This window comes from Chelonia mydas, chromosome 1 (genome assembly GCF_015237465.2).
Source record: "Chelonia mydas isolate rCheMyd1 chromosome 1, rCheMyd1.pri.v2, whole genome shotgun sequence".
In the NCBI taxonomy this organism is placed as follows: domain Eukaryota; kingdom Metazoa; phylum Chordata; order Testudines; family Cheloniidae; genus Chelonia; species Chelonia mydas.
In genome coordinates this window covers 188074030-188097048 of record NC_057849.1, presented here as the reverse complement: position 1 = coordinate 188097048, position 23019 = coordinate 188074030, and the positions used below count along the sequence as shown (strand labels likewise).

General features: G+C 40.3%; 2 protein-coding genes and 1 long non-coding RNA gene across 20 annotated transcripts in view; 2 read left to right on the top strand and 1 right to left on the bottom strand.

Moving 5' to 3' along the window:
* PHLDB2 (pleckstrin homology like domain family B member 2) overlaps positions 1-3033 on the top strand; it is a 113235-nt gene extending 110202 nt beyond the window's left edge. For all 16 annotated transcript variants that reach the window (XM_043538488.1, XM_043538495.1, XM_043538490.1 and 13 more), the window contains one exon: positions 1179-3033. In XM_043538488.1, coding sequence (XP_043394423.1) covers positions 1179-1319 — 141 coding nt within the window. In that variant the 3' untranslated portion in view covers positions 1320-3033. The remainder of the gene's footprint in view (positions 1-1178) is intronic.
* On the bottom strand, positions 2817-4826 carry LOC119566951. The gene is made up of 2 exons (XR_005226548.2): positions 4694-4826; positions 2817-3562 (listed from the first exon to the last, which is right to left on the bottom strand). It is a non-coding gene; the product is annotated as an uncharacterized LOC119566951 (long non-coding RNA).
* Positions 4705-22667, top strand: ABHD10 (abhydrolase domain containing 10, depalmitoylase). 3 transcript variants are annotated; one of them, XM_043538503.1, is made up of 6 exons: positions 4705-4947; positions 14858-15041; positions 16140-16251; positions 17149-17286; positions 20114-20175; positions 20325-22667. In XM_043538503.1, the coding sequence occupies exons 1-6, from the start codon at positions 4824-4826 to the stop codon at positions 20338-20340; spliced, it is 636 nt and encodes a 211-aa protein (XP_043394438.1). In that variant the 5' UTR covers positions 4705-4823; the 3' UTR covers positions 20341-22667. The 3 variants fall into 3 exon arrangements, with proteins under 3 accessions (XP_043394438.1, XP_007057603.2, XP_043394437.1); XM_007057541.4 differs by lacking the exon at positions 20114-20175 and having other exon boundaries at positions 4706-4947; XM_043538502.1 differs by lacking the exons at positions 17149-17286; positions 20114-20175 and having other exon boundaries at positions 4721-4947.
* Positions 22668-23019: the final 352 nt, after the last annotated feature.

The window sequence follows — 23019 nt, the reverse complement described above, 5'->3', positions numbered from 1 at the left end:
TTATATGCAGTCTTCTTGTAGCCGTGTCAGTCCCACGATATTAGAGAGACCAGGTGAGTGAGATATTATCTTTCTTTGCGCCAACTTCTGTTGGTGAGAGAGGCAAGCTTTTCAGCTTACACAGAGCTCTTCAGGTCTGGAAAACATATTCAGAGTGTTTCAGCTAAATACAAGGTGGAGCAGATGTGTTAACTATTTATGGTAAACGATCTGTTCCACCTTGTATTTAGCAGTGACACTGTTGAGTACATTTCCCAGACCTGAAGAGGAGCTTTGTATAAGCTTGAAAGCTTGTCTCCATCACCAACAGAACTGGGTCCAATAACAGATCTTACCTTACCCATCTTGTATGTCTCATACATAATTTTGTTTGTTCCATATATAAAACAAGCTATTAAGAGACAGAAGAGATGTAGTCCACCTGGCAAGTGATGTGGTCTCAAAAGAGAGAGATGGTGGTAGAGTATCTGGCAGCATTAGGGAGGACTCAGCAGGCGAGAGATGACCACATGGAGCCTTTCGTATCAGCCACCAGTTCCAGATGCTGAAAATGCGTCTGCTGGCACATACACAGAGGTTCTTCCTGAATATGGTGTTTTAGGGGTGAAATATTGGCTCCAGTGAAGTCAATGGGTGTTATGCCATTGACTTCAATGGACCAAGATTTCATCCTAGGTTACTAGATCTGCAGCTACAGGTGACCTAAATCAGGGGATGTAGTTGTGTTTCTAGCCCAAGATGGGAGTTGATTTGATTTTGAAGCTCTGGGAGGAGTACCCCTGACTAGCATCTGCACTTTGGAAGGACTGTGAGCTGCTTCAACCCAACCTCAAGAAGTGGACTTTAAGAATTAAAATGACTTCTGATCACTTGCTGCAGCAGGTGCACGGGAGAAATTGTGGTTTAGAGATGAAGCAATGTTTGGTCTCACATATTGCTGCTCAGTTTAGGAGTAAGTCATACAGTGTGTCTGCATTAGGCCTGAGTACTCTCAAACTGTTTCTTGCAGAGGTAGCAGATGGGGTTGAGCAAATCCTGAGTTACTAAGGATGAGATGTTAAGTAGCCATTGCTCAACTGGCTTTTTCCTTGACAGTCTCCAAGTACAGAATTTTACTCACTGTCAGTAAACTGCTCTCATGTCATACAACTGATTTTGCTGCTTCTTTTTTATTTTAGAGTCCTAACCCATTACTCACTTTCAGTGTTAAGACTCATGACCGAATATATTACATGGTTGCTCCAACTCCAGAAGCCATGAGGATATGGATGGATGTTATAGTTACGGGAGCAGAAGGCTACACCCACTTCATGTTATAATAAAATGGTGCAAAAGGTCATTCACAAGGCATATTGCAATAACCTTATTCATGAATTTAGCCATATGCAAGTGAATTTGAAAAGCCATATACAATATTGGTAACTGTCACAAGAATTCTCCCTATGATGTGCACACAAACTCTCAAAATCAAAAGATTTTATACACACAAGTGAAAGTAAGACTATTTGTTTCTTTTAGTTGATCATTATAGTAGCAAAAGAACTAAAGCTATTGAAAGTGTCATAGTGTTCTAACATTGGTAATCAAGTCAACTTAAGTATGGTATATTGATTCAGTAGTAATTTCTTACAAATTCTATATAGAAGATGTCTTCAAAAATACAAACTGAACAGTTTACAGAATTGTTTGTGTGTGCTCATTGGTATGCAAACATTTTAGTAACGGAACAGAAAGGTATAATAGCATATATTTTTAATATGCAGTATTTGACATTTATAGATAATTAGATGGCTTTTAAAAATTTTTACTTACGTATTTTATAAAAAAAAAATAAAAAATATGAAAAAAACAAACACACCAGCCTACAATACATGTATTTCTTGTCTTAGTATTTTAAAATATTACTACAGAGCCAAAGATTTACATGATTTCTGTGAAAGAATGAACTCAAATTGTGAGCTGCGATTTAGCTTTGTGTAATGGAACAATGCCAAAATTCTTCCTAAATTTTAATAATTCAATTGCAACAGTATTCTGTACACTTAAATTACCAGTTGTACAAACTGCATGTATAAAGTCATTTACATAAAGCACAACAAAGAAGCAATAGCTTCACAAAGGTGGTCTCTCTGACAAGGTAAAACTGAATGGAGACAAGAGTAGCAAACTTAACTTTGCCATACGTTTTCTACATTCTCTCTGCAGGAAGCATTGAACTGATTCTCTCTCTGGTTCCTGTAACAATTTCTGTTGTATGAAGTTCAGTCTTGCCATAGATATGATTCTAGTCTAAAGTTAACATGTGCTGATTGAACACCCCACTGAAATCAATGGGTGAAATCCTTGCCCAATTGAAGTCTGCATGAAAACTCCCATTGACCTCTGACAGTGAGACTGTTCAAAGTATACATCGGTGTAGAATTTCGCCATATGATAGGGTAGAGCACAAAGAAAGGCAAGTTGTGAGAGCACATATTAAAACAGTAATATAAATACAAACTTTTAAGTAGCAAACACAGCAAAAACCTATTTTTTAATGTATGCTCCTTGTAAATGTTCTCCCATTTAAAAACTGCTTTCTAGCCCTTGACTATTATTATATAAAAATAAATTATTATTGAATGAAACCTGGACTTCAGGCAAATCTCCAAACAGTTCCTTAGTTTAGTATTCTGGATTTGAATGTGCCATATTGTTCATTTAATTAAAGAAACCACACTAAAAGCAAAGAAGAAAGTGGCTTTTGATTAAACAAATGAAAATCTGAAAGCAGAATACTTTATGCTTGCAGAAAATGTTGCACTTTTAAAATCCTATATCTGGCATGAATGGGTATGAAATTTTTTTTTTTTTTTTGGTGTGGTAGCACAGGTCACATGATTGCTCTAGAATTATTTTATTCGTTTTGACGTGCAACAGATTTGACAGTATGAATCGGGAAAGATGGAACTGTTATCACCAGGAGTAATTTTTATCTTTAATTTCTGTGCAGATTACAGCTATAAGAAATTTGTAATCTAATGATTTTAAAACCAATACCAGAAAATAGTTGCTTTGAGTTATATAATTATATTTTTTTCTGTGATTGTACCTTAATTTTACTTTTATGTATGGTTATACAAGTTTTATAATAATAATTTTTGTATCCTGCATGATGCAATTAAGACTTCTAAATAAATGTTTTAAAAAATGCTTGTTTTTATTTTTAAATATTGGCCTGATTTCTCATTACGAAACAGTCTTGCTTTTCTTATCACTATAATCATTTTCATTGCATATATTTAATATTGTTGACAAATGCAAAAATTAGTTGAAATCTGATGATCCAATAATTTTTTCCATAAAAGAACTGTGGAAAATAGTATATGTGTGTGTTGTACCTAAAAACTATCTTTTGAAGAATACTACCTGCCTACATCGCATATGCATATCTTTCATTAACCTTCCTTCTTTTTGTAATAAACCTTAGTCTGAGAATTGTGAATTGCCAGCCCTTAATTTTTATTTATCCACAGAACAGGAACAGCAGAAGTTCAAGTTTTTTCCCATGCTTGATCTTGACCTGAAGGCAAAAGATGTTAGTTTAGTCTCTATGACCTATGTAATCCTTGATTCATCTGCTGAGACTCCCAATAAGGTTGCAAATATAGAGTGGTGGGTTTTGTACTGCGGACGCCTAAAAGCTGGACTAAAACTACCACCTTTATTTTATATAAATCCTGAAAAGGGACCCTGGCAGCTCCAGTCGGCACAGCTGACCGGGCCATTAAAAATCCAGTTGGCCGCCCGCAGCTGGCCAGGCAGGCTCCCGGCCCGGCAGCTCCACAAGGCTCCTGGGAAGCAGTGGCAATTCCTCCAACTCCTCGGTAGAGGGGCAGCCGGAGGGCCTTTGCGCACTGCCCCAGCCCTGCGTGGCAGCTCCAGAGCTTTCGCTGGCCAGCTGGGGAGCCGGCACTCAGGGCGGCGCTTGCAGGCAGGGGCAGCGCATGGAGCCCCTCGAGTAGTCCCTCTGCTTCCTGGGAGCCGCAGCCACATAGATGTCAGCAATTCCTGAAGCCCACAGCCTGTACCCTCGCTCACGCTTCAGCCCCCTGCCCCAGCCCTGAGCCCCCTCCCGCCCTCTGATCCCCTCAGCCCTAGCCCAGAGCCTCCTCCTGCACCCCAAACGCCTCATCCCCGGGACCCATCCCAGAACCTGCACCTCCAGCAAGAACCCTCACCCCCCCTCTTGCCCCCCAACCCCGTGCCCCAGTCCTGAGCCCCCTCCCAAACCCCTCATCCTCAGCCCCACCCCGGAGCCCATTCCCCCAGCTGGAGCCTGCGCCCCAACTCCCCCGCCCGCTGCAAAGTGAGGGGGGGCCGGGGGGGGGCAGGGCGTTCCGTTTTCTGCCATTAGAACGTTGGCAACCTGGCGGGGGAGGCGGTTTGTTCTGCTGGGAACGAGGCATATGCCCCGCCTCCCCCGGGCACGGCAGGACTCCCCCTGCCTGGGGCTGGCCCAAGCTCTCCCTGGCGCTGATTGGCGCCTGCACCTCCGAGGAATGAGGATCCCTCCCTCCCCAGGGGACCAATGAGTCAGCGTCCCTGGCTCGGCCTCAAGGCGCATGCGTACTCCCCCTTCCCTGTCCGCCTCCAGGAGGAGGAGCCTGCGCAGTCCTCCCTCTGTTTTGGTCACGCGCAAGCGCCTGCGCACTTTCTCGTAGTCTGGTTTTTAAGCGCCGACGCAGCGTCTGTATCTCGTTGGAGGGCACCCGCTCAGCTGGGAACGCAACGGCGCATGCTCAGTTCTTCCCCGCGCTACCGGGAAACGACGAGGGCGGGCCATGGCAGCGGCGGGCGGCGGGGTCTGGGCGCTGTGGTTGCGGGGACTGACCTGGGGCAGGGCCGCTGCCCGATGCGCGGGGTCCGGGGCCGGCCGCGCCTCGCTGCTGCTGCTGCGGTCTGCGGGTAAGCGCGGGGCCAGGCCGTTACCTGCGCCCAGCCCGGCTCAGGGGGGCGGGGCCTGGGCGCGCTCTGCTGTGACGTGAGTCCCGCCCGCGGGCGGGGAGGGGGCCTGGGTCCTTTAGAGGAGCTTTGTCAGCACGTGATCCCTGTGACCCTCCCCCCTCCCCCTCTGCTGTTTAGGGGGGAGGGGAGCCCTACCACCCTTCGGCCCTCCAGGGTTGGATGTCACTTGTTCTTCTTGCCCTGGTGTCAAGACTAGGGTTGCCCCCCCGTCGGGCTTTTCCCAGGAGCGCTTCTTTTCTCGAAGTAACTGCCTGAGGGAGTCTGGAGTGCTAGGCCCACACTGCTAGCTGCCCCGGGTTCCAGGGTCATCCTGGGTGCCCTGGCGTGTGGCACCTCAGAGGTGGCAACCCTAATCTCGATCTTCTTGTGGACCCCCGTGCTGGGTGTTCTAGGGGCATACATACGTGTCGTGTCCTTTTTCAGAAGCGTAGCTCTTTCTCAGGCTGCTGCATGGTGGGGATGTCAGGGCTGGAGGGCTCATGAGGAAGGTCTCAGCTTGGCGAATGCTTCACCCTGCCTTAAGAATATAAGAACATAACATAAGAACGGCCATACTGGGTCAGACCAAAGGTTCATCTAGCCCAGCATCCTGTCTTCCAATGGTGACCAAGACCAAGTGCCCCAGAGGGAATGAACAGAACAGGCGATTATCAAGTGATCCATCCCCTGTCATCCATTATAAGCTTCTGTCAAATAGAGGCTAGAGACACCAGTCCTGCCCATCCTTGCTAATAGTCATTGATGAACCTATTCTCCATGAACTTATCTAGTTGTGTTTTTGTTTTTGTTTTTTAAACCCTGTTCTTTTGACATGTAGCTAGGGTCTGACCCATTCTGCCATTGCCTTGTCATCTGTTCATGGTGTGGCGAGGCTTACCATGCCTTCCCACCGCCTTTGATGCTCCACCTTGATCTGAGTAGACTTCCCCTAAGACACTGTATGCTGGTTACAGCTGACTGTAGATTGCTTTAATAAATATTAAAAGCAGCCTTGAGCCCTTATGAAGCTTTTGTCCATGCCTTCACTGAAACGAAGTGTGCAAGCCCTTGCAATAAAACAATAAAGGGGAAATGTTAAGTTGTTCACGGAGTATTTCTTGAGATATATCAAATCTGTCATTCCAGGAAAATGGCACCAAAATTATCTGAAACAGACTTAGCTTATTTACTACTTAAGTATTATCACCAGGCTGTACAGACAGACCCAATTACATTGTTCTCAACTGAAGTTAGCTAAATTTAATTCAGAACTCACATTTAAGTGCAATTATTTATCTAGCCAACATCAGTAGAGTAAAAAGAAAAGGAGTACTTGTGGCACCTTAGAGACTAACAAATTTATTAAGTACTCCTTTTCTTTTTGCGAATACAGACTAACATGGCTGCTACTCTGAAACCCATCGGTAGAGTGTTACCTGTATAACTGTTTCTGAAATCGGTTGAAATATAATTTAGTCTGTGCAATCCAGCCATATTGTTTCAGCAGAATCGGAGTTCTGAACCAGTTTAGCAAAATCGGTCTGTGAGCCTGTTAGATATAGAGGCTGTAGAGAACTTGATTTTTGAATAATTTGTTATATACCACTTAAACTGGAGCTACAAAATGTACAGTAACTGCGAACAAATTTATCTCTTTTACTGGTAGTTATTCCCCTTTCCACATGGTACTATCAATACCAATACAAACACCTTTTGTACTGAGGTAACTGCATCCCCACTTATACTGCTAAACCATACTAGTATAGTTAAAGTGGTGCAATTTTTCTAGCACTGTATGGACAAGGAGTGTAAGAGTACCGGAATGTTCCTTTGGCCAAAATTCTTTCCTTTCCTCTCCCCTGTTTTATACACTCCTTTCCCATAGATAAGTTTGTGCTATATACTGACTGTTTACCACTTTTCACCTTTGAATTGCAGTCATTTCTACTTTGTGTTGTATAATTTGAAGCACTTATAAAAGCCGTATATAAAGTATGAATTACATGGTTCATGTGTTGTCATCTCATAACTATTTGTCAGGGCAACTTTTGAGGAAAGTAAAGGGGAGGAGTCATGACAAAAAGGGCTCAAGGTGTAGTAACTATATATATTCAAAGCTATTTACCATGAACAGTGTTTTGTATCCCAAAGATCCTTTTTTTTTTTTTTTTTCCTCTGTGTTTGTGCTGAGTTGAATGAGTTGTTGAGAACATAGAAGTTGCTGTACAGAAATTGATAAACCCAGATTAGCTTTCCAAATTTTCAGGCATCTGCCTGCTTGGGTGGATCAGATTGTAGGTTCAGGGCCAATTTAAAAAAATACTGATGGAGGGAGGAACATTGCTTTGAGGTTCTCTGTCTGCCCAGAATAGCACTAGATTTTTTTTTTTTTTTTTTTAGCTTGTACTGTCTCTTCTTTTTAATTCTTTGGTGTGCAAACAACCCCTTCGACTACAGAACAAGGTAATATACCAGACTACAGACAATGCTGTTAAATGCACTGTGTGAACTGAAAAAGTATAGAGGGTTTTTTTTGCTTTTCATTGTGATAGTAACCTTTTTTAAAAAACAATTCTTCAAACATGACTGACTAACTTTTTGCTTCAAAGTACTATAGCAGCTTTAAAGAGCAATGATCAATATTTACTGTCTTACTTATCAACATAGTGTATCTGTTGCAAGTTATAATTGTGCACATGTGTAAGTAAAAAGGAGATGTTGTGAACATAGCCTTTAGGGTAACAGGAGGCTAGATCTTAGTTGCTGCAGGACAGTTCTGTGGTGTGATACTGTCAAGGCCCACTTGTTTTAATGCCTAGCATTTCTGTATCTACTGAACTACATCACTAGGTCAACCTTGAATTAATATTATAGAGGCCCAGCAGATTTTATTTAGGTATGCATTCGTTTTTCATTAGTGAAAGGTTGGTCACTGGAAATTATTAATGTGTCAATATTATATAGTGCTTATGACATAGCTTTAAGAATCTGAGCTAATATGTCAAAAGGTTCAGACTCACCTTAGCATTTCACAGATCATATATAGGAGGGGAAATGTTCCCAAATGACTTTGCTTCGTTGACAACTGAAAAGCTGCTAAAAAGTGGATTTAATTTTAAATATTACAGAAACCCATGAGGTCTTTTGAAGTATACAGTATATGAGCATTTTCTTAATCTCTCCAATGTGTAAAACTAATTCAGCCATAAATTTGCATCAAGCTGAATGGCACTGAAGCCTTCAGCCTAGTCTGTGTTTTCAAAAGTGAAAAGCCTTGTGTGGCCATCTTGAATTAGTGTGCCTGTATGTGTTCCTCTAACTAAACTAACAATTATTTATTCAATACACCAATAAAAATCTGACTTGGTTTATAATTATGTAGTGGAAATCAGTGGTTCTCAGCTGGGGGTATGTGGCCCGTTATGGGACTGAGAGTCAGGTTCAGGGGATCTACTAGCCCTGAGTCCCGATGCCCTGTGGGGTATAAGCCCCAAGCCCATCAGGGGAGTTGAGGGGTGGGTACCAGGGATGTTGCGCCCTCCCCCCCCCCCAAACTGCAGTGCCAGAGCAGAGTAGTCCTGGGGCAGTTCCACACCCCCACCTCTACTCCCCACCACCCCTCCTCCCCCACAGGCCCTGCTTCCTGGCCGGGTTGGAGGTGGGGAGCCAGGCAGTGCCATAGGGTGGGCAGCCACAGCGCTCCCCTGTCATCTCCTGCTGCTGCTCGGGGCTGTGGCTGCTTCTCAGTCAAAGGGGGTTGGGAGCTGCTCCTGCAGCCAGTAAGAGCTGCCCAGGTGGGGGGACACGGCTCTAGGTTGGCCAGAGTCCTTGTGGAGCAGTGACCGCAACCTTCCCGGCACATAGCCCCTAGCTACTCCCTGAATGCACCCTGAGCTACCCCCGTGTCTGCATACTGCCCCTAGCTTCTCCTCTCCCTGCACCATGATTGGTTTTCAAACTTTTTGAGCTGAGCGCTCCCCTCCCTCCCCCTCCTCCAAGTTATAATTTTTGGATGCATGCCCCCTGCAACCCAGACAAGGTGGGCTGAGGTGAGTCTGGGAGTGAAGGTGGTGCTCCTTCCCCGGGCCCTGCTGTGCAGAGCTGGCCCAAGCCCCGGCAGGCGTTGCTCCCTTCCAAAGTAGAAATCAACTATGCCGAGGGCCCCCTTGCCCAGTGGCTAGCACTAAAGCCCCAAGCCTGCCCTTCCACCCGCTGGGCCCTGGAGTTTTCATAGCATGTTGCGGGGGCTCAGAAGGAAAAAGGTTGAGAAACCCCTGATGTAGATGATTTGTCTAACCCTAACTAGGCCCTCCAATTTAACTGTTCTAATATGTGCAAGACCGTGGAAATTTTCAAACCTCAGTAACTTGTGAGTAGTGGGACAACATGAACTATAAGAACAATTTGTGTGTCTGTATGGGCAAAAATCCCCCAAATCACACATTGAGGAATCTGTACCTCTTTAGCAGGTGGTCATTAGAAATTGTGTCCGTATACTCTTTTCCGAGCAAATGCACTTCTGACAGATTAAATGTATTGTTATTGTACCTCCAAGCAGAAATAGAATAAAACAGACAGGAAAAAAAGACAACCACAACAGAGAGATACTTATGTTAAAAGTACTCTTCACTGTATACCATGAATTTTAAGCAGCATTGTTCATAGTGGTAGTGTTCATCTTAAAAGCTTGGAGGAGGGCAGGAATGATAAATTATCAGAATCCTACTGGACAGAAATGACATGCAAATTTGGTAGCCTTTTGTGCTATGCATTTTCACACGTGTTATTCCAGATGCAGCCTTCAGTTCAGACGTACAGCATTCGGTATCTCCCCTGTCACATATCCTTGTTGATAACAGGTTTCTTGCTCTTATGGTATGTGGAGAGAGAAAACCAGATACTTTTGCTTAGGCTTTTTAGCTGACATGACAAATGTGGTCATCTTTATCTGAAAGATCAATCTAACAACTCCAGCTAAAATGCTGGTTTCATCCTGGTTCTGTACAATAAATAAAGGCTCCAAGGAATCATTATAGTCCATCATGTCATCTTAGGTACATAAGGGCTTTCTAAAGATGGCATTGAAACTAGAGAACTATATTTAAATGACACTGAGGAACTGATCACTCAGTTTCCTTGCTTTTACGGGTGAAGCTCAGTCCTGAACCAGTTTCTTTGTGTCAGTATTTCATCAGTTGCTGAAAAGTAACTATTCTTCCCATTATATAGGGTTGGGATACCTAGTAATGGAGTCATTATGACTTAATAAAATGGTATCAGAACCAGATCCCTGTTCTTAACTGTCTGTCACTTTTTTCATCTTTGTTGCAATATCTAGACACACAATGTTAAGTCCATGATTTATCACCATTTTGGAGCGGGGACCCTTGAGTTTCTTGCAACTGCCCCTAGTCTCCATGCTACAGCCCCATTTCACTCAACATTGCCATGTCCAGTAATAACCAGAAGGGGTTAGAGCTGCACAGGAAGCTTCTCCCATCAGGAGTAAATTTGCTTCCTTTAGAATACACCTATTCCTGTGGCCTAGGGAGCGTTCCCTTTATTAGAATGCATTTCTTGAACTTAAAAATTGACTTTTTTTTGTTTTTGTTTCCACTCACTTTTGAGTGAACAGGACGTGAAAATTCGGCTTTAAATCTCTGAAATTTTCCCCTACCTATTAATCATAAGCCTTTTATATTTAGCTGGTAACTTGATCATCTTCTAAACAGCAGCTCAAACGGTTACTTTCCTTGTTGTGTTTGGGATTGGTTCTTTCTGCTAGACGGAGAAATATCTTCTACAGTATTAGTTGGAGGATGCTTTATCTAGCTGCAGTGGGACTCTTGAAAATATTGTTTTATTGTTATTAAGATAACTACTGTATTAAGAGACTTCATGGGGAAGACTGGCTTCAGTCTGAGTTTAAAATTGTTTGGCAACAAGTTGATTCCTCTAAGTATGACAGTGACTTCAAAATATTTTTAGGATGTTAGTGGTATGTACTCTTCAGTATCTCCAGAAACTAACTTTGCCTTTGTATCTGTGATTAATCTGGTAAAATTTTCACCAAAAATAACCATTTCATTTTGAGTCAGCAAATTTGTCAACTTACTGAAATTGCCTAATGACAGTGAGTTTATGGGAGCATACTGTTGTTTACTTACTGGTACATCTGTGCTATCTCTCAACATTGGGGACGGTTTGTACTACTTGAGTATTTTTCTCTAATATTCAGCCAGCCTTTTATACCGAAACATTTTTATGATAAAGGATTTTAGTTTTTAGAAAGCCCTTGTGGCAATTCTGTCTTTTCATTGAAGCTTTTCTGAGCTTCATTTTATTAATTTTGAAATTAAATCAAGAAAAAACTGCTGTTGTAACTTCTTAAATAAGTGATAACTTCAGTCAGAGAATGAAATCCATCATACAGCAATAAATGTACTTGAACTTGCCTTTCAGAGGTTGGTTGTCTAACTACAGTGTTGCTAGTAGAGGGGTATACTTTTTTTAAATTTGAAATTAAGCATCATTTTGTGTGTCAGTATTTGTACTTAATTAACGTAATTGAACAGTTATTTCCATTAGATACAGTTAACTTAGCTAAGGTGCCATGAGATGGAATAGTCAATTACAAGCAGCTCATTGTTGGTTCTAGAAAGGTTTAAGGATTTGAAATGAGGTGTTTGGCTATCACTGTTCAAAATTTAATGCTCCCAAGGAGTCCAAGGATCTGAATTGTGTTCTTTACTGATACAGAATATTAAAATTACAAAGGAGAATGTGAAAAATGACCAGCATTGAGCATGCTCAGTTCATATGAGGAATCAGAAGAAAAGGCATGAGGTTGTAATACACATTGATTGAAATAAAACCCCTCAACTCAGGGATCTAGCTTAAAAAGTAGTAGTATTAATACATAGCAAGCATTTTTTCTGGCCATTGATAAGTTCAGAGTGATAGAAAGGGTCCGCCAAACTTTGTTTCTGATCGCACAAAGCAGACCTGCCACTATCAAAAGCCCAGTGGCGGGAAATGATGCAGGCAATCTTTGTTGTATCAATTATGTAAACGGCCTAGACAGGTGACTGTCATTTTAGCGTTTAGCATAATAACTAGATAGTGTGTCCATTGATGTTATTAAATGATTTTAGTAGTGACGGGGTTTTGGAACTGAAGTAACTGAGTCCAGAGGAGATTTACAAAAGTGAGTTGGCTTAATAAGACCTTTACTGAACCTCAGGTGGTAGAGAGGAGAATGTCTAGAGTTTCCATAGATCTCCTTTGCTAAAAGTATCTAGCAAGATAACGTGTGAAAAGATAATGAAACAATAACTCCTAATCACAGTTGTTACCTCATCAGCACAGACTCTCATGGTTGATCAGACTTTGCAGAGGGTCATATTTCTAGCAATGTCTAAAAGCTGCTTTTGCCAAATTAATCATTTTATGATTGAGCCATAAATCACAGGATAGCTTTAGGCCTTGCCAGACTCAAATACCAAATACAACTGTAGCAGAGCAAGCAGCAATGTTGCCTGAAGACTTTCTATAACTTTTTACATGATTTCTTTTCTTCAAGCAGGGTGGATTGATTTTAAATCACAGATCTTAATTATTCTTTAAATTAGCAAGCAAGAAACCTTGATTTAAGTCATTTGATTTTAATAGTGTTTTATATTTATACATTTTATCTATTTTTCATATAAAAAGGTTGGGTTTTTTCCATTGGTTGATAACCATTCAAACACATTGATTTACACCTAAATATAGCCATTATACTAAACTTGATATTTTTTTGCTGACCACGAGCACACACTATCTGTATGCGCTCATTTAAGCAGTTATATAGAACTTGTTAATTTTTAGCTTTATGATGTTAGAAAACGAACGATGGATAAGAAAAAAGTTTATCACAACATGTTTTAATTTAAAATAAATATGTTTGTTAAGCAAAGCAAGTGTTATTTAAATTTGGTGAAATGGAACTTATTGTTCCAGGTCTCCACATGTCCTTCAAGATTTTAAAATTAATAAGAGAACGAGATCTACGACTAGTTTTATGCATAGATTGAAAGAGGGAAAACAAGCGTTGCTGTTTTTTCAACTCCCAGTTGATTTTTTTTATTTATTTATTTTAAACTATATGAAGGAACTAGTCACTGAACTGAACTAATTGGATATATTGAAATGAAGAACATATTGTCTCTATAGTGGCAGAAGAGGCTACCGCTGTCAAAAGCTGGTTTAGCCCTTCAACAAACGCTGATTCCAGGTGCTTAGCCAGTGACTCCCACCAGTTCAGTGGTTTGACTTTCTTTAAAACTTCAGCAGCAAACATGTGCTGCTGAATACAATTTTTTTGTATTTAATTTAAATGATTTTAAGTTATTTTAATAAGTTTAGGCCTTAATATAGGTTGTCAATTTCAGATTTAATTTTAAATAGTTTTATTTTTAGAAAATGAATTTGAATTTTTTTTTAGTTTAAATTAAATAATTTAAAAAAAACCCAATGTTTATCCATCTGTAAAAGAGATTTGGTGTCTTGTTTTCAGATGCTAGAATTTCACACCTTCAGCTTCTTCTTTTATATGATATAGAAGCCTATGTTATGTGGATGAAGAACCGAATAGCAAATTTAGAAAACGACATTTCACAGGAGCTGTACTCAGCAATGAAAACCCATTGGTATCCACTCTCAAGCCTGTTGTTTCAAACAGTAGTGTCTGTACACCTACAAGTGACAGGAAGACCAAGTGTCAGTTCTAAGGTTTTTGTTGTTTTGTTTTTTTTTAAATTGGGCAACTTGAGAACATGGTGTTCAAGACTCCAATACGTGAAATTCTAAGACTTCTTGGTTTTTCTGATTAGTAAGCTGAAAAAAGAGGAAAATGTGTTTGATTTTTTTCCTCGTTGATACATACTGTTGAGACTGTATAAGTAGCATCAATTTAGGATGGAATTATGAGTCTTGGGAAAAAAATTGTTTTACCATACAAATTTCTGATTGCCCCATTAATATTGAAGAATCAATTGAAAAGGAACAAAATAACTAGCAGTAGTCTCCAGACTAAGTTGGCATTACTGGGATGATGTTCGTTGCGCTACTGAAGTTTGACTAACCTTTTATTTATTGACTGTCTGTTGGGCTCTCCGTACAGTAATGTTACTTGCATGTATTGGTTTTCTTATGCTGGAAAATTCCAAAGCTTGTTTCATTGTTCTCACCTTCTCCCAACCTATCCCCATTCTGTTTAACATTGATTACAGTGGGACTCTGGGCAGGAGATGGTCTGGGTTTGTAGTTCTCTGTGGAGGATTGATTGCCTTTGATTGTAGCTTGTTCCACACCTATGGTACCATGTAAATAATAACTTCACTTCTTAAGATTAGTTTTGAAAAACCTACTTCAGAATAGCAGAGAGGCAAATAATAAGGAAGCACAAATAAATAACTTTAGTTATCTGGTTAGTTTAAATTTATTGAGGAAATATGAAATTTAGTAACAAATCAAGATTCAGTAACGTTCAGTTGTGTGCAAACCCTTTTAAAAACTGGCAAGGGTTAGTCAATCACGTTTCTGATTAGAGTGAAACTGTTAGTATTGAATGACTTGAATATCATCTTGCTTTTTTCATCCGGATAGCTGTGTGGTCCCTGAAGATTTGAAATTGTCCAAATAGATAGTATTGAACATAATTGCCAAACTGTGTTGTGATTGACTATTTTACTTAAACTAAAATATTTTGTTTCAAGATGATTTCTGATGTTTTCTGGTATCTTACCACAAGTACTTCAGTATTTCTGATGATAATTTTCTTTATAAAATGCCTTTTTTTGTTTTGTTTTTTTGTTTTGTTTTTTTAAAGCTTGCAGAAAGAAGTCATCAATCAGTTTCCTTAGTCGACCTGATCGTCCAAATCTAGCTTATAATAAGATAAAAGGCAAGAACCCAGGTGTTGTCTTCCTCCCAGGCCTTAATTCAAATATGAATGGGCAGAAAGCAGTTGCACTTGAGGACTTCTGCAAATCTCTCGGTCATGCCTTTGTAAGGTACAGTCAAGAAGATTGTTTAGAGAAACTAGCATGTATTATAGTATGGCAGCCAGGAATGAGGAATTCTGTGAAAATACGTCTAAGATGCTGAAAATTCTTCCCCCACTTCAGCCTGTTAAATTTTGATTGAAAGCATGCAATATAAGAGAATATCTGCTTCTTGTGATGGTGTCACCGCCAATCTGTTTCGGAGATATGTTCATCTTTTCTATGCAGAGGTTATTTAAATCAGTAAAATGAATTTTTCAGCACACTTGCATGACTCATTGAAATTGTAATTATCGCTGTTCTAACCTGAGTGATATGCTTCATGAAATAGAGTATCAGAATAAAAATGAAAAGTCTTTGAAATTGGAAATCTTCACTTATATTATGGTTAATACATATAAATTAAATAGTTACTGCATGCTTAAATTCTATCCTGCAAGGGGCACTGTGTTGGTGGACTCCTGCTTGGAGCCCCGGGATTTGGGCCTTAGAACAGCTCTCGTTTTAGCTCTCGTATAGAATGCTATTTGTGATGTCTCCACTGCTAAATCTTATGAATACTGATTAGTGTCTATTGGTCAAGTATCTTGAGTGGGTTTAGAGGAGTATACTAGTGAAAGGAGTTGCATAGTACAGGTGAAACATTGTTTAAGAAGGTACAGAATGTAATAAGGATGTACAGTCTTAGTACTAGACAACACATTTATGAACCATGTATAATATATGAAGGAGACGCTTGCCTTGAAAATCTAAAAATGAAAAAATCATGTACGTCTTTGGCTCGTTCTTCAAGGACAGTCCTGTCCATATGTCCAGGTTAAATTTGGATTTGCAGATTTAACGAGCTAGTTTAGTGCATGGGTGCACTGCATCTCCTAGTTGTCTCGTGCTCGCAAATCCCTATGTATATGATTTGACCTCTGAGAGTAACTTTCTCTCTCAACTGAAATTTCTGCAAACCTCGATGATTGAGGTATGTTGTCTTTATTGCAATTGTTTAATTCTGATTAATAGTCAAGAGTATTGTTCCTGTTCTGTGTAGGTACTGTCTGATGCAGCTTGTTTTGTAAGTAATATTAAATTTTTATCTTGACTGTTAACTTGCAGATTTGATTATACAGGATGTGGAAGTTCGGATGGTAATCTTCAAGAGTGTACGGTTGGAAAGTGGAGGAAGGATGTTTTGTCTGTACTGGATGAACTCACAGATGGACCACAGGTTATATTTTATTTTTAAATATAGCAGAAACTGTTCTCCCAAGTTAAAGCATTACATAGCCAGAAATACAGTTTAACGGTCCTTGTGAATGATCTTCTATAAAAAAGAAAAGAATTACCTTTATAGTCATTTCTGGTTTGAGTTGTTTCAAATGGAACAAAAACATGTAAGTCATGAAGTACCTTACACAGGGATGGAGGTGCTGATCAACAAGCTAATAGCAATGGACTATTCTACAATAGTAGAACAACACTAAATGTAAAATAAAGTAGGTTAGGTAATGAAACAATTTGAGGAGAAACCATTTTAGTTCAAAACAGAATAAAGTCAAGAAGTCAGTGTTAAGCTGTCCATTGCATAGATACCACGGCAATGGACGCTTTCAAATACTACATACAGCTCAGTTTAAATTAATGAGGGAGTTCTACTAAGTAATTCTAATGTAGCTCAGAGTGAATATTAGAACCATTGTAATGTGTTAAAACTTGTTTTGTGTGGTGTTTGTCTGTCTGACTTTTATTAATGAGAAGAAAGAAACATCAAATGTTAAAGCACTTCCACAGCTGGAAAAATAAAAAGTAAAGTACTTGACACTCAACTACATTTCAGTTCTCGTTTTGTTTACGGTGGGTCAGTCTGAAAAATCAATAACTTGCCCCACCGAACAAAAAATCAGTAGTTAAAAGCCAGATCTTGTGATGCTTATTCGGGCAAAATTCCCACTGGAAATGACAGCAGTTCTGCTGGCTAAGGGCAGCAAGATTATGCCCCAGGGTTAAGTAGCTAAACAAAACTGAAAATATTTTGGTTTAATAGAAAAAAAAAGTAAATTTTAGATTAAAAAAATCACTGACTTTTTTTGTTTGTTTGTTTGTTTTTTTCAAATTTTATTTTAAGATTCTAGTGGGATCCAGCTTAGGTGGATGGCTTATGCTTCATGCAGCAATAGCTCGTCCAGAAAAGGTGGCTGCTTTAGTCGGAGTAGCTGTCGCTGCAGACTATCTTGTAACAACTTTTAAACAACTTCCCCTTGAGGTAAATGCTAATGGCTTTAAATGTTCTGTTTTTGCAAATTTTGAAAACTTACTGGTGTGAAATCCCTTTACGAAAATTTTTCATTTCGTGTCGTATGGTTAAATGGACTGTAAGAGTTGATGAGTTAACAGCCTGCAAAATAGTGAAATTTCTGAGTGAAATTGTCAGAATTAGTTAAAATGAAGACTTGTTACAACCACCGTATATAGGAGCCTTAATTGTGGACCAGGGACTCATTGTGTTAGGCACAGTACAAACACAAAACAAAAAGATAATTCCTGCCCCAAGCAACTTAAAATCTAAGTATAAGAAAAAGAGACATCAGATGGATGGAGTACAAAGACAGTATTGGTCAGCATAATAGGCAGTGGTCTCATCACACCAGCAATCTAACTATTGTCAGGATTTTGTAGGCATCACGGCAAAGAGTTCTGAGGAGGGTTATGAAGGGGGATAAGAGGTAGGTAGCTCTGCACTTATTACCAGGAGCACCTCCCATATATGAGGAGCAGCAAAGGAGAAAGCAAAAAGATGCTGGTTTGAAAATTTAACAAGTGGCCCATTGAGGCTGGTAACATGAACTGATCAGAGGCAGGAATTGACATTTCAATAGTGAATGAGAGATAAGTAGGGTGGAGATAAGCAGTGAAGAGCCTTGAAAGTGAAGACATGTAGCTCATATTTGATAGAGAAAAGGGAACTGGGAGGTGCGGGGGGGGGGGGGAGGGGCATGGGAAAAGAGTGGTGATGTGGTCAAAGCAGCAGACTAAGAAAATGATATTTGAAGAAGCATTCTGAGTGGATATGAATGGGGAAAAATGGCATTTGTCAAGGCCAAAGGGAAGAATGTTGCAGTAATTGAGACGTGAGATGATTAGGGCTTGGATAAGTCTTAGCTTCGTGGATGGATACGAAGGTTGTTTTTTAAAGATGTGCAGAAAGAAGATCTAAAGGGAGAGCCTGACTGAGGACCTAGAGAGAAGTCTGAGTCAAATGACTTCTGGGATATGGGTCTGAATGACAGGCAGGATGATTGAGCGAAGAGTTGGGGAGGGAAAGAGTGAGGTAAGTGTAGCTATTCTATGTCAAAGGCTAGAAAGTAACTTCATATACCAACACTACTGTGACAGATAAGGCAGTTTCCTGCAATATCTTTGGAAGATCTTACTGTGTTAAGTTGAAATAGCTTTGGAATCCTTTGTGTCATGAATGCAAAGTTGATGTATTATTGTGGGATTGTACGTGACATCTCTTGAGGAAGAATATGGGGCCAGTGTAAACCCTAGAGAAGTGTAATAAGCTTCAAAGGACTATTTCAAACGATATGCCAGACAAAAAGGAACTTTGGGGACAAACCAAGTTAAATGGGTTTGCTAGGAAGTACCTGGGGGGAGGTGAATGCAGGTTCCTACCCCAACCTTTTTGAAACTGTGCCCTGAGGGGAGACCCATTGTCTGACTGATTACCTTTTCATGGTCTCTGAAGACACAAGTGAAAGAAAGGTGTATGCCTATGGGTGCTTGTTCAAAGTAAAAGCTTGTCTGAACTTGAAACCACACACCCTCTGATGGGGTTTCAAGGACCGATAGCTTACCAGAGCCCTCTTTGGAGTTGGAGGTGATCTCTGGTAAGCTTATTAGCCTGCGTGTAGGTTTTATTGTTTTAATAGGTCTTCTGTAATGCTTTCATCTTAAGAGTAAATGTGCATGCTTAGGAAAAAGCTGTGTGGTAACTTGTAACTGTGGCAATTACACTGTTTATAGCCTCTGAAAAAGCAAAGCACAGACACAGGCCTGTTTAAGTAGTCTGTCTTTCTGGGGAATTCACAGTGTAGGCAGGGAGCTGTGCAGCCTGGAAATACCCCTATCAGGAGCAAGAGAGATATGGGTCTCTCAACGGAAGAGGTAACAGCTGAGGGTCTGGGAGACTAAAATGGGTGTCCTTGCTGGAGCACAGAGTGGGAATACAGGTACAGTTGTGACAACTACTCTTAAGGTTGCAAATGAACTTTCAATTGAACCTGACTTAAATTTGGTAGGTTAGATCTGGGGTTGAAGTAGGATTTTTCTGCATAATTTGAAACCAACTGGATTTGGGCTCCAAATTTGACACAGTAATTATTGAAGTATTCATCTGAGTGCAGAACTCCAGCGTAGTAGCTTTTTGGCTCTTGCTAGCGATACCTTATAATATAACCTGATCTCAAGGGTGGAGGGAAGGAATGTCCACCAAAAAGCTTTGGGGTGGGAGGGTTTGGTTTTGATGGGCTTCCTAAATGTCTCTTTTTGTGAGCCTTAACTCCTGCATGCTCAAAGAATTTCCCCAGGAAGGAAGGAAGGGCTCAGATCATGTCTCTCTCCCCTCCCCCCCACTGGTAGCCCCCTGTCTTCATTGGGTCCCCTTCCTTGGTGACTTCTTTGGGAGTTCCAAAGGAATGAAGCCCTGAGCCTCTGGAGACTTGGGGGAAGTCAGTTGAGATTGGAGGGTGCAGAGGTCTTCGGATGGGGGAAAGCAGATCAGGTAATATTTCCACCTCTCCCTTTCTGTGGAGCTCCTGAGGTGTGATAGAGGAGAGAGCTCATGGCAAGCCTTTGGAGACCAGAAAAACCCCTATTCCCCATGAGTATTTCACTCATTGACAGTTAGTGAACTCTTCAGAGCCTTGGTTGACTTCACCAGGACTAAAACCAGTTGTAAGGAGCTGCTGAGTCTTTTGGCTGGGTCATGGCTGAGAGGCTGCTGTGTGAGAGCCTTGAATAGCTGAAGTTTGTGGGACGGAGATACAGATCGGCTTCTGAGGCTCACTGTGGGTGTTTCCCTCCTGCAGATGTCAGGGGGGTTACAGGAATGGGTCAAATACACCCCTCTTCCTCCTTCTGACTTCAACTGGTAAGGATAAGTTTGTAAGAGTTTGGGGTTTTTTGGTTTTTTTTGCTCTTAGGAATGTGCTAAAAACAGAGTTAAGGGGTCTGGTTGCCTTGTTTAATAGTGAATCACACTTGTCTGGAATATTCTTTTGCCTTTTCTTTTCTAAATAGGTCCAAAAAGAAATAGAAGAAAAGGGTGAATGGAAGCTGCCAACAAAACACAACGAGGAGGGGTTTTATTGTTTGTCATACGAGTTCATTAAAGAAGCAGAAAACCACTGTCTCTTGAGCAATCCTATTCCTATAACCTGCCCTATAAAACTTATCCATGGCATGAAGGATGAAGATGTCCCATGGCAGGTATCCATGCAAATTGCAGATCATGTTGTCAGCACAGATGTGGATGTGATCCTCCGCAAAGTTGGTCAGCACCGAATGAGTGAGAAGGATGACATGAAACTTCTTGTGTACACTGTTGATGATTTAATTGACAAGCTGACAACCCTAGCATGAGTTGCATGTTAGCACTAATGCATGAGCTTAACACTCAGATCTCTTCTGTGATTAACCAAAACCTCATTTTTTTTTATGGCAATGGAACACTGCTGAATCTGGAAGGATGCAAAGGTCACAAAAGAAAGGAAGTGGAGCTTTAACTTCTGTCTCCTTACCTCTGTTTTGTAAATAAAGGTGTTTTCTTAATGCTGCATTTGCACAAATGGTAGAAAATGTGAAGAAAATGCTGCTGTTTGTTGGAAAACTTTCCCCCACCTTGATTTCCTGTGAACTTTTTTTTTAAGTTTCCTACACTATTTTGTACTGAAATATGTTTACCTTTCTTACATTTGTGCCAAGGGTTAATGTTTGCTACTATTAGAACTGTACAGTACAACTTAATTTTTAAATTCCTTTTGACATCCTAAAATATTGTGCTTTATGCTTTAACATTATTCCATTTCTGAGTTCTGAAACTTGTGTCGGAGCCTTCCCACCCCAAGTATGTACCTGAAATGTTCAATTAAACTAATGCCCCTAGAAACAGAATGGGGGAAAATGCAGCATAATAAAGCTGGCTTCAAATATAAAATGGAGTTTTAGTATTGATATTAAGCCATAAAACAACTGCACAATATTTTCGTATCCTTCGTGCCTGGGATAGTGATGAGCAAGTCTGATTTTGAGTTGCTCAGAATAACTAAAAACTGAAATTTCAGTTCTACAAATGTCTTTCTAAGCTCATTATGCCAGATGAAAAGTAATCACATGGTCATTGTTCTAGGGTCCTGAGGTTGATCTCTACCATTGTATTCTGTAAGAGTTGTGTGTCACTTACATTGAAAGATGTAGATATGTCTGCATCTGTGAATATATTTTATCCTATTAAGGCAGAGTGAAGCAAGGAAGCGGGAGTTGCCCAATATCCCTCCCTAATGTCCTGCAGAAACTTAAATACACAATTACACTTCTTTCAAAAGCAATATGCCCTTCTTTATCTTGGCACATCAGGAAATAATACTTATTTTTCAACATTTGTGGAGCTTCCTATTTATAGAATAGGTTATTTGTGTATCATGAAAGCCTCCTCAACCAGTCAGTTCACCCATCTGTTTGTGATACTTTTGACTTTTCTGCAACAACTCCGTGACTTTGTCCCATTTACAAGTATGGCTAACATCTATTCCAGGAATGGCTTTTATTTAGCTGTAACTACCTTTCCATAGTATTTACATTTATGGGAACACTAGAAAAGACAGCTGGATGCATTTGCCCTGGGTGAGGTAACCATTTTGACCATACTTCAGTTTATCTGGTTTTCTCCCTTTTGATTTCTTGTTACATAGGGGTGGAAGGTATCTTAGCATGTGTGTTTAAAAATGAAAAGGGAAGAGAGGCCAGGGCTGACTCATTCTTGCCCTTGAATGGAACACTTAATTAGTAACCAGATCAACTCAATAGACAGCAAACCTAAGCTACATGATAAATTACAAACCTGAACAATTTACAACTGAAACCAAAAGGTGGGCAGTCAGATGTATCTACTGAGAATATAAATTACTCAGTAGCTGGATCATGTGTGGATTACATTTCACATGTTGCTGACCTACTGATCCAGAAATGAACCTTTGTCTAGGTGTATGAATTACAAGATGAACATATCTAGATGGGAGCCTGAAATTGATTACCAAACTAGAGCAATGTTACACCTCAACCATAAGCAAAATCATTTGGCGTTTACTGGTTTCATTTAATTCAAATGGTAAACTCCACCAATATGGTAAACTGAGACACAAGCCACTACGGGGCAAGCTATTCAGAAGAATCTCACTTGATTATCGAATCCCTTACATTTTTAACATGGAGGTTTTACTATTACTTCAGCAGGGATATAGGGACTTCTGAATGTTTTCCTGTGAAGTGGGGTTTGTGTGTGTTGTTCTCAGCAGTATACAAAATAATACAAGCCTTATAGATTTCAAAATTGAACAGGAGAGATGAAATAAAGACTGCTTTAAATAAAAAGAAGGTTGGATACATGCATTTTTTTTTACTCCACACCTTTCATGGTTTTATAGACATCTGTCTTATCTCCCCCTTCCCCCCCCCCCCCATCTTTTATCCAAGCTGAACAGCCCCAGTCTTTAATCTTTCCTCATATGGTAGTTATTTCATCAGTTGCCTAATAATTTTTGTTGCCCTTCTCTGTACCTTTTCCATTTCCAATATCTTTTTTTGAGATGGGGCGACCAGAACTGCATGCGGTATTCCTGGGGTGGTTGTACCATGGCTTTATAGAATGGCATGATATTTACTGTCCTCTTATTGATCCGTTTCCTAACATTGTTAGCTTTTTTGACTGTTCCTGTAC